This window comes from Haliaeetus albicilla, chromosome Z, assembly GCF_947461875.1.
Source record: "Haliaeetus albicilla chromosome Z, bHalAlb1.1, whole genome shotgun sequence".
Taxonomy (NCBI): Eukaryota; Metazoa; Chordata; class Aves; order Accipitriformes; family Accipitridae; genus Haliaeetus; species Haliaeetus albicilla.
This window is the reverse complement of record NC_091516.1, coordinates 12,342,408-12,356,772: the sequence shown is the minus strand read 5'-3', so window position 1 is coordinate 12,356,772 and position 14,365 is coordinate 12,342,408. Positions and strand designations below refer to the sequence as shown.

The 14,365-nt window shown below is 43.2% G+C and overlaps 1 protein-coding gene across 1 annotated transcript in view; it reads left to right on the top strand.

Annotated features, from left to right (window-relative positions):
• THBS4 (thrombospondin 4) overlaps positions 1 to 14,365 on the top strand; it is a 40,793-nt gene that overhangs the window by 20,910 nt on the left and 5,518 nt on the right. Inside the window, exons 9-18 of the mRNA XM_069777688.1 lie at positions 558 to 635; positions 5,387 to 5,539; positions 6,906 to 7,010; positions 7,250 to 7,357; positions 8,816 to 8,975; positions 9,709 to 9,827; positions 10,656 to 10,708; positions 12,706 to 12,899; positions 13,197 to 13,375; positions 14,307 to 14,355. Coding sequence (XP_069633789.1) covers positions 558 to 635; positions 5,387 to 5,539; positions 6,906 to 7,010; positions 7,250 to 7,357; positions 8,816 to 8,975; positions 9,709 to 9,827; positions 10,656 to 10,708; positions 12,706 to 12,899; positions 13,197 to 13,375; positions 14,307 to 14,355 — 1,198 coding nt within the window. The remainder of the gene's footprint in view (positions 1 to 557; positions 636 to 5,386; positions 5,540 to 6,905; positions 7,011 to 7,249; positions 7,358 to 8,815; positions 8,976 to 9,708; positions 9,828 to 10,655; positions 10,709 to 12,705; positions 12,900 to 13,196; positions 13,376 to 14,306; positions 14,356 to 14,365) is intronic.

Here is a 14,365-nt window from a genome sequence, read left to right as displayed (position 1 = left end):
TGTATTGCATTTTATTTATACTTCAGTCATTCCATAATTGCCTTGTGTAGTTAGGCAGAGCTCAGAGTGCTTCAATTAGAAGGTCTGAGTTGTGTTTCTTTAGCTGTAATGGCAGTATTAATAGTCTGTCTAATACTCAGGACTGGTATGGGGACAAGAAAAAATGTCATTATCTTCACAGTTATCTTTGATCAATTTTAAAGGAAGCTCTGTTGATTTCCGTAAACTGGCTTTGAACTAGGAAAAGTATGATAGAAACAGCCTATTCTACTGTCATTTTTTGCATGTCCTGAAGCACCCTACAAGGGGAATGTAGTTCTTGTCTAAACTCTGCCATCCTAAGGTTGAAATTTGCTGTATCACAGTGTCTCTTCAGGGTTTACAAGTATCTGGAGATCCACTGGAAACTTAGCCTATGGGTATGTCTGTGTCATTCTGAGGGCGGTTTCAGGAGAGGCTATGACTCCTCCCTAGACTTAAACTTTAGTGGCCTTTCTTCAGACTTGGATCTCAAATTGACATTGTTTTTATTACATGTTGATCTGTTTTATTGCTAGGTCTGCTTAGATATTGATGAATGTCAGAATGGTGGACTTGGACTCTGTGTTCCAAATTCCCATTGCATAAACACTTTGGTAAGTACCTTTTCATTTGTGGCTTTAAAAAATTGATTGTTTTAAAATTCCATGAGGCTAGCATTGGATTTATGGCTCTGACTGAAGAGCTGAATAATACAATTTTTTTGTTGGCTTCATCTAACCCAAAGAATCCTTTCCTCTTTTCCTGACTAGTAATAAAATCAATACTTGATTTGTTGTTAACATGTCCGTCTGAGCTGTATCCTTATAACTTTGCCTGAGGAACAGCAGGAACTCTTCTTTCCACACCATCCAGTTATGTGTGTTTATGAGTATGTTATTGCAAGGAACCTCCTCTGAAAGTTTTAACCTTTGCTTCCCCTCATCTCTCCTGCCTGGGAACTGCTGCAGCAAGCTGTTCCCCTGCATGCTCTTTTTATAGGAGTAACGTCTCCACTTTGTTAGGGTATTTAGACAGTACCAGATACCCCTCTAAATAAGTACAGAGAGGAGGAGACCTGCAATTGGTACAACATTTTTAATACCCATAGATACTAAATCCAGGAGAGCAAGCATAGCAAAAGTAGAAATGGTTTGAAAGATGTTAGGATCAAATAGAAGGGGTGTACAACCATTTTAATGCTATGAAGCAAGTTGGACCTTTCATTTAGAATCACAGAATCATAGACACAATTAGGTTGGAAAGACCCTTAAGATCCTCAAGTCCAACCATTTACCTAACACTGCCAAGTCCACCACTAAACTGTGTCCCTAAGCACCACATCTACACGTCTTTTAAATACCTTCAGGGATGGTGACTCAAACTTTTCCCTGGGCAGCCTGTTCCAATGCTTGACAACCCTTTTGGTGAAGAAACTTTTCCTAATATCCAAACTAAACCTCCCCTGGCGCAACTTGAGGCCATTCCCTCTTGTCCTATCACTCGTTACTTGGAAGAAGAGACCAGCACCCACCTCACTACATCCTCCTTTCACACAGCTGAGGAGGTGTCTCCCTCAGCTTCCTTTTCTCTAGGGTAAACAACCCCAGTTCCCTCAGCCGCTCCTTGTAGGACTTGTTCTCTAGACCTGTCCTGGTTTCAGCTGGGATAGAGTTAACTGTCTTCCTAGTAGCTGGTACAGTGCTATGTTTTGAGTTCAGTATGTGAAGAATGTTGATAACACTGATGTTTTCAGTTGTTGCTCAGTAGTGTTTAGACTATAGTCAAGGATTTTTCAGCTTCTCATGCCCAGTCAGGGCACCTGAACCAAACTGGCCACGGTGCATTCCATACCATGGGACGTCCCATCTAGTTTAGGAACTGGGAAGTGGGGGGGGCAGGGAATCACCGTTCGGGGACTAGCTGGGTGTCGGCAGGTGGTGAGCAATTGCCCTGCGCATCATTTGTACATTCCAATCCTTTCATTACTACTGTTGTCATTTTATTAGTGTTATCACTATCATTATTAGTTTCTTCTTTTCTGTTCTATTAAATCGTTCCTATCTCAACCCAGGAGTTTTACTTCTTTTCCTGATTTTCTCCCCCATCCCACTGGATGGGGGGGGAGTGAGTGAGAGGCTGCGTGGTGCTTAGTTGCTGGCTGGGGTTAAACCACGACAAGACCCTTCACCAGCTTCATTGGCCTTCTCTGGACACACTCTGGCACCTCAATGTCTTTCTTGTAGTGAGGGTCCCAAAACTGAACACAGTACTCGAGGTGCAGCCTCACCAGTGCCCAGTACAGGGGGACGATCACCTCCCTGCTCCTGCTGGCCACACTATTTCTGATATAAGCCAGGATGCCGTTGGCCTTCTTGGCCGCCTGGGCACACTGCTGGCTCACATTCAGCTGGCTGTCGACCAGCACCCACAAGTCTTTTTATGCTGGGCAGCTTTCCAGCCACTCTTCCCCAAGCCTGTAGTGCTGCATGGGGTTGTTGTGACCAAAGTGCAGGACCCGGCACTTACTTGGCCTTGCTGAACCTCACAGTTGGCCTTGGCCCATCGATCCAGCCTGTCCAGATCCTGCTGTAGAGCCTTTCTGCCCTCAAGCACATCAGCACTCCCACCTCACTTGGTGTCATCTGCAAACTTACTGAGGGTGCACTCAATCCCCTCATCCAGATCATTGATAAAGATATTAAAAAAGAACTGGCCCCAAAACTGAGCTCTGGGGAACACCCGCTGTGACTGGTCACCAAGTGGGTTTAACTCCATTCACCACTACTCTTTGGGCCTGGCCATCCAGCCAGTTTTTTACCCAGCAAAGCATATGCCCGTCCAAGCCATAAGCAGCCGGTTTCTCCAGGAGAATGCTGTGGGGAAATAGTGTTAAAGGCTTTAGTAAAGTCTGGGTAAACAGCATCCACAGCCTTTTCCTCATCCACTAAGTGGGTCATCTTGTCACAGGAGGAGCTGGTCAGGTTAGTCAAGCAGGAGCTGCCTTTCATAAACCCGTGCTGACTGGGCCTGATCGCCTGGTTGTCCTGTACGTGCCACTTATGCACTGTCAAATGCTGTTCTGCTGTAGCTGGCTCCACAGAGCAGGCTTTCTCCGTAACAAGAGAAGGGTTAAAAGTATCCTGCAGGTGTAAAGGTGGTCTTTTTTGCAGCTAGGTGCTGTTAAGGCTACCAGCAGTGTTCAAAGTGGTGTGCTTTTCTTTTGAATAACCTTGTTTTTCTAGGACTGCTTTCACTGTTCAATATGTTTCTCTCTTTTTTTTTTTTTAATATGTAGAACATTTCTGTCACATGTTGTATCTTACTGCATGACTAGACATGATTAGTCCTCTTCAGGAGGCCATCAGGCTCTGTTTGCACAGGGCAACAAGTGGCCTGCCATCTGTCAAAACAGAGCAGTGTGGGTTTTTTACTCCTGTCTCCCTTTAGAAACAGTTTGGTCTGGAAGTGTTGCCTTAAAGGCTATTTTAATGCATACCAGGGCTTGATATAGGATGGAATATACTGAGCAAATTCAGCAGACTCCAGATGATATTACCCTGGCATCCATTAAGAGAAAGTGCACGGGCTGGTGTGTTTTATATAGGCCATACCATTTGCACGGCCCAGTGATTATTTTACTCTTCAATCATCTGTATATCTTCATCTTCAGCCTGAAAGTATGCAGACAGTACAGAGTTTAAATTTGGAATTAAGCTATGAACAGAGGACAAAAATAGTGCCCAGTTGGGTAGTTGTCGTGGTTTAACCCCAGCCAGCAACTAAGCACCATGCAGCCACTCACTCGCTCCACCCCCCCCAGTGGGATGGGGGAGAAAATCGGGAAAAGAAGCAAAACTCGTGGGTTGAGATAAGAATGGTTTAATAGAACAGAAAAGAAGAAACTAATAATGATAATGATAGCACTAATAAAATGACAACAGTAGTAATAAAAGGATTGGAATGTAAAAATGATGCGCAGGGCAATTGCTTACCACCGGCCGACTGACACCCAGCCAGTCCCCAAGCGGTGAATCCCTGCCCCCCACTTCCCAGTTCCTATACTAGATGGGACGTCACATGGTATGGAATACACTGTTGGCCAGTTTGGGTCAGGTGCCCTGGCTGTGTCCTGTGCCAACTTCTTGTCCCCTCCAGCTTTCTCACTGGCTGGGCATGAGAAGCTGAAAAATCCTTGACTTTAATCTAAACACTACTTAGCAACAACTGGAAACATCAGTGTTATCAACATTCTTCACATACTGAACTCAAAACATAGCACTGTACCAGCTACTAGGAAGTCAGTTAAGTCTATCCCAGCTGAAACCAGGACAGTAGTAAATGTATCTCTCTATCATGGTGGACTGGGACAATCCTCACAGTTCCTCCAACAGGCTTTGTACAGGAACAGTGAAGTTGTGTGAAGCACCTCACTTTCACAAAAGGGATGGATGCACAAGCTTTACAGAGATCTGCCTGTTTCTGTTCCTTGACGTGTCAAAAATAATTATTCTCTATAAGGAAAAAAGATTGTTTTCAATTAATTTTTATGTTATAGGTTACAAATCTACAAGTATGTGAGATAGAGACAAAAGCCACATTAGATGCATGAAGACTCATTCTTATCAGCATTTATCCATTTACATCTCTCATAGTGATTGTCTCAGCACACACTGAGATTACTTGTCTTAGCTCCTTTGGGTTTGTTTACACAAGAGAGTGGCATAAATGTAAAATACATAGATGTATGCATCTAGGTAAACCACTGCAAAAGGTTACATGGATGTTCTTACTGCAGTGTAAATGAGGATGACTGTGTCTTCAACTCCTGAATTCATTTCTGAAGAAAAAGATTTAGCTCAAGTTGACTTAAATACATTGAAGTTCAAATAAATAAAATGGGACAAAGATGTGATGAACTTTCTTGTCTCTCTTTGATTAAAAGTTGTGCCCAGTTGAGTTTAGATAAGTGATGGGTCTGCTTTACGCTGAAATAAGAGCATCCAAACTGATTAGGCAGGTGCTAGAATTTTACACAAAGTTTTGGCCACTGGAAGCAGCACAGAGTGGTTCTGGCAGGGACAAGGCATCATGAAGAAGCTTTTGCTGCTACATGACTTTTCTCTGGCTTAACAAAAGGCTGGTCTAAACAGGTGAGAGTTGAGCATGTTTTCCAGCAGGCACTGTGGGAGCCAAACCTGAATTTCACGAAGAAAATAAAGTTTGTTCACAGTGCAGGAGGCCTCAATCGATGAAAAACTACAGTTGCACAGCATAAGCAGTGTGACATGAATCTTGCTCACATGCTTGCTTTAAAAGAAAAAGAAGTCCTGTTAAAAGGTTGGGTAGTAAATTTTTGTTCTTACAGGGGTCTTACCACTGTGGCCAGTGCAAACCAGGATATATAGGAGACCAAGCCAGGGGATGCCAGGCTGAGAGGAGCTGCAGAAATCGAGCCCTCAATCCATGCAGTGTCCATGCCCGTTGTATTGAGGAGAGGAGAGGAGAGGTGACGTGTATTGTGAGTTCACAAATTCATGCATTTGTACAGTGAAAAACAGCCTTTTTTCGGCTGGAACTGAGGAAGCCTTTGTGGTCATTTTAGATAGTTGGGTGATCTAACCAGATTGTGGCACACTGGCTCAGACCAGCTACAAAAATAACCGGCCTGAGTCTATCTTGCAATTGTTTTCTTCTTGTAATATGTCTGTAACGCAGCCATACTTATGTACATTATTTGCTGTGTCTGTGTAATTAGATCTTTTGGGAATGGCTTTTATAGACTTTCTATAGTGTCCTCAGAAAGGCCTGTCAAGTGTCACTCCACAGAAGACATCACAAGGACAAATTCCTCTCCTGGTGCTCAGCTACATAGCTGTAACTAGGGATCCTCTCTGCATACCCAATGTGCCTGTATTTGCCTGCTGATAGAGATGGTATTTTTCCGAGTGAGACCACAGATTCTAGGCAAGGTAGGCTGTACTGTGCTTTCCAGGCGTGGGAGCAAAGGAGCACCAAGTGGCATATGAACTTTCATTGTAAGAGTCTAACCGAAGTATATTACTTCGTTTTTCCAGCTTGCAAGTGGAAGCAAGAGATTAATCCTGCATCCTAAATTTGGATACAGTGTGTGCTTTTGCTGGCACTTGCTTTGGTCTCATTTTTAAGTACATCTATTTCAAAGAAGAATCTAGGATATTTTAAGTGCATGCTGTAATGGGAAGATGCCTAGATACTTGTGTTAGGCAAGTCCTCATTTTAAGGGGAGGCCAGAGTGTGACATGCAGGTCTATGCATGTATCTTCAGTTACAACACAAATTAGGCATTGTTTTGAAACAATACCAACTTAATTGGGTAGGAGAAACTTGTTTGCAGATGTATGTGATTTGCTTGCTGATGCAAACAGTAACTGTTAGCACAGTTTTCTCTTAAAACTTCCTCTAGTTGCAGATGTACTCTTGAGATACTGAACAAAACACAGTCATCCCATCTAACTGTGGGCCCCTTACTGAGATGCTAGGTGCATATTCTGCCTAGGTCTCCTCTTTTCTTTTCCTCCACCTGCAGGTGAAGAACCAAAATTTATTCCTGACCAGTGTCTAAAAGAAATCTATAGCTCCCACTGAAATCATAAGGTGTTGCAGGCACACATTCCATTTAACATCAAGTCTTGGCTCTTTCTAGCTGTGCGTAGTTATAGAGAGCTTGAAACAAAGATTTTCCTTCCACGTAGAAACATGCTGAAATGTACCTCATTGTACTTCAGTGTCTGTCCATGCCTTCTGTATGTTAGTGTTTTCAAGTCTGATGTAGGGTTTCCCTCTTGGATATTCCTACAGTGACTCATTAACCTTTTGGTAGTACTACCATCGTGTTTTATTGATAGTGTGGCATTGGCTGGGCTGGTGATGGTTATATTTGTGGAAAAGATGTTGACATTGATGGCTACCCTAACGAAGAACTCTTGTGCTCTGCTGAAAACTGCAGAAAGGTAAGAAATTCTTTCTCAATCCTGCAGTAATTCAGAACATGAAGGGGTGAAGAGAAAGAGTGGAAGAAACACGACTAGATGTATTGAAAAATATTTTTTCAAGTCACTGAATTCCTCTGGATAAATTGTATTTAATTTGATTAATTGATTAATTAAAACAATAATAGAAAAATTCTTTCAAATTATGAAGGCATCCAGTTTACTTATAGAATGCAAGACATGTCTCTTTTTTTCTCTAGGACAATTGCCGATTTGTCCCAAACTCTGGACAAGAAGATGCCGATGGTGATGGGATAGGAGATGCCTGTGATGACGATGCAGATGGAGATGGCATTCCCAATGAGCAGGTGCTGTGTATAGATCAGGGTGCAGGGCTCTGTGCAGACAGAAGGATTTCACATTATGCAATAGGCAGTGATTTTGAAATCTGGCTCACTAATATTTGCCACAGATTATCCCATACCCATCACTGTCAGCAGCTCTCTAAATCCTGTCTTTTTCTTTTATGTAATGCTCGCTATTATAAGACCTAAAATACCCAGGCTGTCTCACCCAGCCTTAAATCCCACCAGTGTATGCTCCATTATTATATTTTAGCATTGAATTCTAGACCTTTTTGTATACAGAACTTGTGTCCTTCTGTTACGCTCTCCTTCAGGAACATTACTTGCATTAGTGTCTTTCTTTTTAAAGAGCAGGTTGACCTAACATCACATGCTATGAGGGATCCAAAACCCACATAAATTAATAAGTGTCTTGCCGGTAACTTGAAAAAGCTTTGAATCGTTCTCAAAGTGAAAGAGATTTCCATGTGGGTGCACTGCTGAAAAATGTATCAGAATAAATTCAGACTGTAGAAGCTCTTTTGTGTTCATCCTGTATCCTCATATGCCCACTGTTATTCTACATTAAGATACTTCTGTGGTATTGCTTAATGCATTTCCAAGGAAGACAACAAGAACACCCTGTCCAGAGCACAAATGTCCATGTGGAGCTAGGGCAGACTAGCAATTACAGGTCTGTCTCAGGCTGTTTTGCCACAGAGGCCAACCCTAAATTCTGGTAGCTTGGAGCAACTGGTTTTATTAATGTTATACAAAGAAAGATGTTAAATCCCTCTTCAACTATAAATCTATACGCAGGTTCAGTACCTTCGCAATCAAGTAACTTCTATATTGTTGCTAAGCTTTGTTCTACCTCTGTGTGGGCAAGAGGATGAGGTCACAGTGTGCTAGATAGGAGAGGAAAGTTTACACCATTTTGAAATAAAGTTTTGTCCATATGCCTCCTGACGGTCTTAGAGAGTCAACAGCAGCTTGGTTGAAAAAAAAAAAAAAAAAAGTCTTGGACCCTTTTGCATCCGAGTCCTGTTCCAAGTGTTTCAGCTTTGGTTTGAGTCTCTACCAGAAGGGGGCAACGGCCTTTCACCAAAAGCATTGACAAACCTTGTCAGGGTCTCTGAACTGCAGCTTTTGAGAAGGACCATGTAAGGAAGCCAGAGCACCAAAACAGGTTACTCACCATGGATGTCTCCAAAATGAGAATCAGAAGTCAAAGTTATAAATAAAGCCTTGTGATACTGGGTGTTTATGTTTAGGGTTCCCACAGTGTGGTTCAAAGCAGAGCCTTGAGGTAGCCAGTGAAATCTGATCCATAGCCAATATTCACATAAAATGTCAAACTGCTCACAGTAATAATTTTTTGTGGAAGTAGAAATAAATACAAGAGTTATATAAATCTACTGAAGTAGAAATTAAAGATTCTGGACCTGGTTCATGTCTGATTTGGATCTATGTCTCTTGCAGGATAACTGTGTCTTGGCTCCCAATGTTAACCAGAGAAATGGCGACCAAGATATCTTTGGAGATGCTTGTGACAACTGCCGCAATGTCCTGAATAATGACCAGAGGGACACAGATGGTGATGGGAAAGGAGATGCTTGTGATGATGACATGGATGGAGATGGTTGGTAATTCTTCACTTCCAGCTTCTCTGATGTTCTTGAAACTTGCCCAGAATGTGCTGTGTGTTAGGAGATGTGCTGGTTTTGGCTGGGACTGGGGTTAAACCACGACACGAGATTTCCTGTCACCAGCTGCTAAGTGTCATATAACACCTTGTCTTTCTTCATGAAACCTGTGTTTGGAATCCTTTTCATTTAGATGAATATGTATCTTTTAGCCTCCATTGGAAGCACTGAACACTGGAACAGATAAACCAAGCCATGTTTCATATATAAATTAAGGTCGTTGGTTATTCAGTAATTCCTTAAAGGTGCAAACATCCCAGAGTAGCCAGCTGCTGCCTGTCCCAGATGTCCAAGAGCAATGTAATGTATTATTTTCATTGCTGTAGGAGGCTTGAAAGAAGTGAAAAAATCACAACCCTTCAAATGTAATAGCAAAGGTGAAACGTCCCATCCTGTAAGCTGTGATACAGGAACAGGATTGAATGAATTCTGTAATTAATGAAGTGTGTGTGGTGGGGTTGAAAGCTGTTCTTTAGCACGATGTTTCTAACTTCTATTAAGTGAATGGATGCACACATAAGAAAGCTTTGCTGTGCAGGCTTATAATGTCATTGCAAGGTTAAATAGTTGCTGAAAAGGAATAGTGTCTTTACTGTTCTTGATCTTTATGTTATCCAATAACAAAGACGGGAATTGTTTTTAATTAACATCCAATCCACTTTTTGCTAGGTATTAAGAACCTTTTGGATAATTGTCAGAGGATCCCCAACCAAGACCAGAAGGACAAGGATAATGATGGTGTTGGTGATGCCTGTGACAGCTGCCCTACAATCAGCAACCCAAACCAGGTTAGCAGGCAGAAGGAAAAAATATCCTTGTTTAGGGAAAGGGACTGCTGAAGTCCAAAAAGATGCAAAAGAATGAAGCAGCCCATGCAGCCACAGTGCTTATCTTTTAACAGCAGGTATTCAGGAAAGTTTTATGGAGCTTCAAACTCTCCTGGCATGGGAAAGGGGAGCCACAAGGAGTATTCTTATAGCTTGGGATGTGGTTAGCACCTCTGCCCAGGCAGGGTCTTCTACTGTTGTGGTCTGAAATGTGGGTGTGCTCCACTCCCACGGAGTCCAATGCCTGACTCCACAACAGTGGTGTGATTTAGTTACGCTTGGTATTTCTTTAATTAGGACAAAATCCTGGTGTCCTTATTTAGCAAAACCCTCACTGCTTCTATGTTAGAAGTCAATGAGAATTTTCGTAATTTTTGAATTCTGATTAAGCCCTTTGTGACTAACAAAAAATGCTGGAAACTTTAAAGAACCATGTTAGATTTTTAAAGCTGCTTAAGAAATCAACCTTGGTTAGAAATGAGAGATACTTACTTCCAGCAGTAGAGGAATCTTGCTTGAACTACTCATCTTGCTTGAACTACTCATGTTGCTTGAACTGCTCCAGTCAAGTTTAAGCCGGTTTATTCATTGTCTGTCTTTTTTTCTTTAATAAAACTGACTTTTTGGTTAGATGGATGATGCAAACAAGAAAATACGTTTTGTAAAACAAATGTTTTTTCCATGCTTGTATTTTAATTGTATTTGATTTGGTTGTGGTTTAATTTAATACTGCCATTTTAAAAGATGGTCTCAGCAGCTGATACTGGAACTTTCTGTTTCCTTTTGCAGTCTGATGTTGACAATGACCTGGTTGGAGATTCCTGCGATACCAATCAGGACAGGTATGCTGTGTTGTGGCTTGTAACAACAGCAGGGAATGGAAGAGGCTAGTCTTGAGTTGAAGCATGCTACTGATTCCTGGAGAGCTGTAATCCTTCATACTAGCCTGGATTTAATTTCAGTACCTCCTCAAAGAGATGTTAGTTCAAAAACAGTGTTATGATTTATCACCCTTGTTGGTTCACTTCCCTGTATCAGTACAGTTACAGGCCCTTCACCTTTAGCCCCACGTTCACAGAGACTTCCTGTGAGTTCCTGTGGAAGTGACATTCAGAGCAGTTCTCTGGCTGTAAACCCCTGAGTACTGCTCAGAGCTTCTTAGTGAGGTAACATCTTTTTTCTTTTTTTTTTATTTTTCATTCCTCTTTTCTTTCTTTTTTTTTCTTTAGCAGAAATTTCACAGTTAAGGCCTGTATGTTTTTCCATAAAAACCTAGTGTTTCAGAAATAGAATTTTATTACCAAGTGTAAAACATTTGCAGGTAAACTCCTTTGCTTTAGCACAGCAAGGCGCCTCTATGGCTTTTACGTGCCCTGAGCATTCAGGGAGGAATGCAGCCTCTGCAAAACCAGCTTTTGGGATGGCAAGTCCTCCCCTGTGCTCCTCTCTTAAAGCAAGAGGAAAGGGAAGTGATAAATCCTGTGCTGGCACAGCATTTCACCAGCCACAGACAGCTGCAAAGGTCTACCCCCAGGCCTTTTGGTGCTGCTGTCTGGGACAGTAAGTGTGGGGAGCCCACTTCCCTGCCTCCACAGGGACCATTCCCAGTCTTGGGCCAGTAGTTGCCAAGATCCCCAGCTGGGAGCCATTTTACTCTTAAGTAGGTAAGCCCTTGGTTTTTTCCTGTTTTTAAAAAAGGACATGTTTTCTTTTTCTCCTCAAACCTAACTAATGTGTATGAAACATTTCCTGGTAGAAATGCTATAGCTCTGCCTGAGGCTAACCTTGCAACAGATACACGCGCATGGTCCTCATTGCATTTTATTTCAAGAATGTGCAAACATTATTTGCTCTGGCCTAAAATTAAAGCACCTTTCTTAAGCAGGGAGAGATAGGTGGGAATATGCATAGCTATAAGCTGCAGCACTGCCTTAATTTGGCTGCGTGTCACTTCTGCTCTGCCTGTGCTAGGCAAAAAGCTACTGAGGGGAAACATGCCTGCTTATCGCCAGCAACCATTTTGTTTATGGTGCATGTCCAAAACACACCTGACTTCAGGCCATTTTTTTGCACAGATGCACTTAACTGTTAGCATGGAGAAAAAATGCAGCCCCATAACCCCATAACTTCCCAAACCCTTTTCTATAGTTTGTGTCCCTGTTCCTGGTAACTCTTCACTGTAACCAGATGATGCAGCCAAGGGCTGGAGGGGTACTTGGGAGCTAGAGACTTTTTCCTCTATTTCTTACTTCACTGCTGCACAGTGTGACTGTAATGTAACAAAACTTGCTACGTAATAGGGTGAAAGTGGTGCTTGTTTTTAAACAAGTCTGATTTCAGGTGCTTATGCAGAGTCTCTCAGAAATGTTCATTCACACTCACACCTGCATGTTCATGAGCACCAAGACACTTGTGGACAACATGTGACAAGGGACACCAGCTGTTGAGCTCTTGCTATCTCCTGGGTGCCTTCTGATTGGTGACACTGCACTTGTCAGATGTGCCTTACATGCTCTTTAGGAGTGGATGTTGTTTGGGATCTTGGGCTCTGGTGTCTTTTCCCACTCCATGTAAGGCTTCTTTTTCTTTTCCTTGTCTTGAGTATTTTTATAGCTCCAGGCTTACTCTTCATCTTCCTGTCACCTTATCATACAGTCTCTGTTCCTTGTCTCCTCGCTGTTGAGCCACCTGAGCGACACCAGGTTGTGGTGCCCCACTGGTCTATTTCAGCTCTGGGGGTGCCTCTAGTGCATTTCCTGCTCGGGCACCCATGCTGTTCCCTGTGAAGAGGCAGGAGCTGATGCTGGCGTACCATTTCTTTTTCTCTCTGTGCTTGTAGTGACGGCGATGGGCACCAGGACAGCACAGACAATTGCCCCACCATCATTAACAGCTCCCAGCTGGACACGGATAAGGACGGGTTGGGTGACGAGTGTGACGAGGACGATGATAACGATGGCATTCCTGACCTCTTGCCCCCAGGCCCTGACAACTGCAGGCTGGTCCCCAACCCAGGGCAGGAAGATGATAATGGTAAGATGGGCCTTCAGGAGCCATTTCGGTACTTGGGCACTACACCTTTCCTCAGGCATTGCACATGTGCACCAGGATCTGACACAGTCACCATGTGTGCATACACTCATCCCAGGAGGGGCCCCAACACACAGGGGCCTTTTGGCCAAGGCAGAGGTCCTCAGGTCCCCTCCCCGGGCACTGCCGCCATCGGGGCTGGGACTCCACCTGCTTCTCGGACACCCTGATCCAGTGGCTCAGCCAGATGTGGCTACTTGCTGCACCATAAATCTGCTTTCATTTCTCCAATGCATTCAGGCGATGGAGTCGGTGACATCTGCGAGTCTGATTTTGACCAGGATACAGTGATTGATCGGATTGATGTGTGCCCTGAGAATGCAGAGATCACCTTGACAGACTTCAGGGCCTATCAGACAGTGGTGCTGGACCCAGAGGGAGATGCACAGATTGATCCGAACTGGGTCGTTCTGAATCAGGTAAAAATATATCTGGTTTTTCTTACCTGTCTGAAAAAGATAATTTGAAAACCACAGTAAAACTGTCTCTGTAATTGCTGGACCTCTGGCAAACAAGTGAAAAGTGGAAGCTGTTGGTTGGTTGACTATTTTACAGGAGTTATAATGAAGGAACTTTCTTTCAGCATATGATAGCTTTGAAGCTGGATGCTCCCAATAATCTAAAATAACTGCAGGCTGGTCAGCTTGTTCTGAGTAGATTTCACTGCTGCCGAGAAGGCAAACACAAGATTTTGTGTCATCCTATTGAAATATTTCTGTAGGAAACCATTTCATGAATCCTTCCCAGAATTTGAAAGTCTGACGTGCTGGGTAGCAGAGCATTTACTCCTAGATGGAGTCCAATAACTGTTATTTACACTAACAAATTTTAGCCTTCAAGAGGCTAATGTGTTCTGAGTGACAAGGAATGTGCAATTTATTCCCATTGCCACCATCTCTGCTGAGCCAGCTCTGCCTTCCTTCACCCTGTCCTGGCAGGCAGTTTAATCCTGAACTCCATGATCAAACTGTATGAGCTAAGCCTAGGAAAAGCTCTCTTCCTGCCTTCAGCCCTCTTTTGACCCCTCCGCCCCAGTCCCCTCTCCAATTCTTGCCAGGTTCAGTGATTTCCAGAAGATTGGGGTAGGGAAAGAAAGTATCAGAGTACCAGTATGGCCAGTTCTGCAATGGGAAAAGAAAAATCCTTCCTGACTCAGGGCACACAAGCAGCTGAAACATCAGTATTTGATTATAGTTCTCATTTTAATTCAGAGCTACAAGTGTTACAGACAGGTTGTGAGCAAATGGAGGAGATGGGTGGAGGGGTGCTAGAGGGAGACCAGAAGAGGCTGCCAGGCTTAGCCAACCCAGTTTGTCACACACACTAACCACCCTGAATTTATTCTTACAGGGCATGGAAATTGTGCAGACTATGAACAGCGATCCTGGCCTTGCTGTTGGTATGTACCC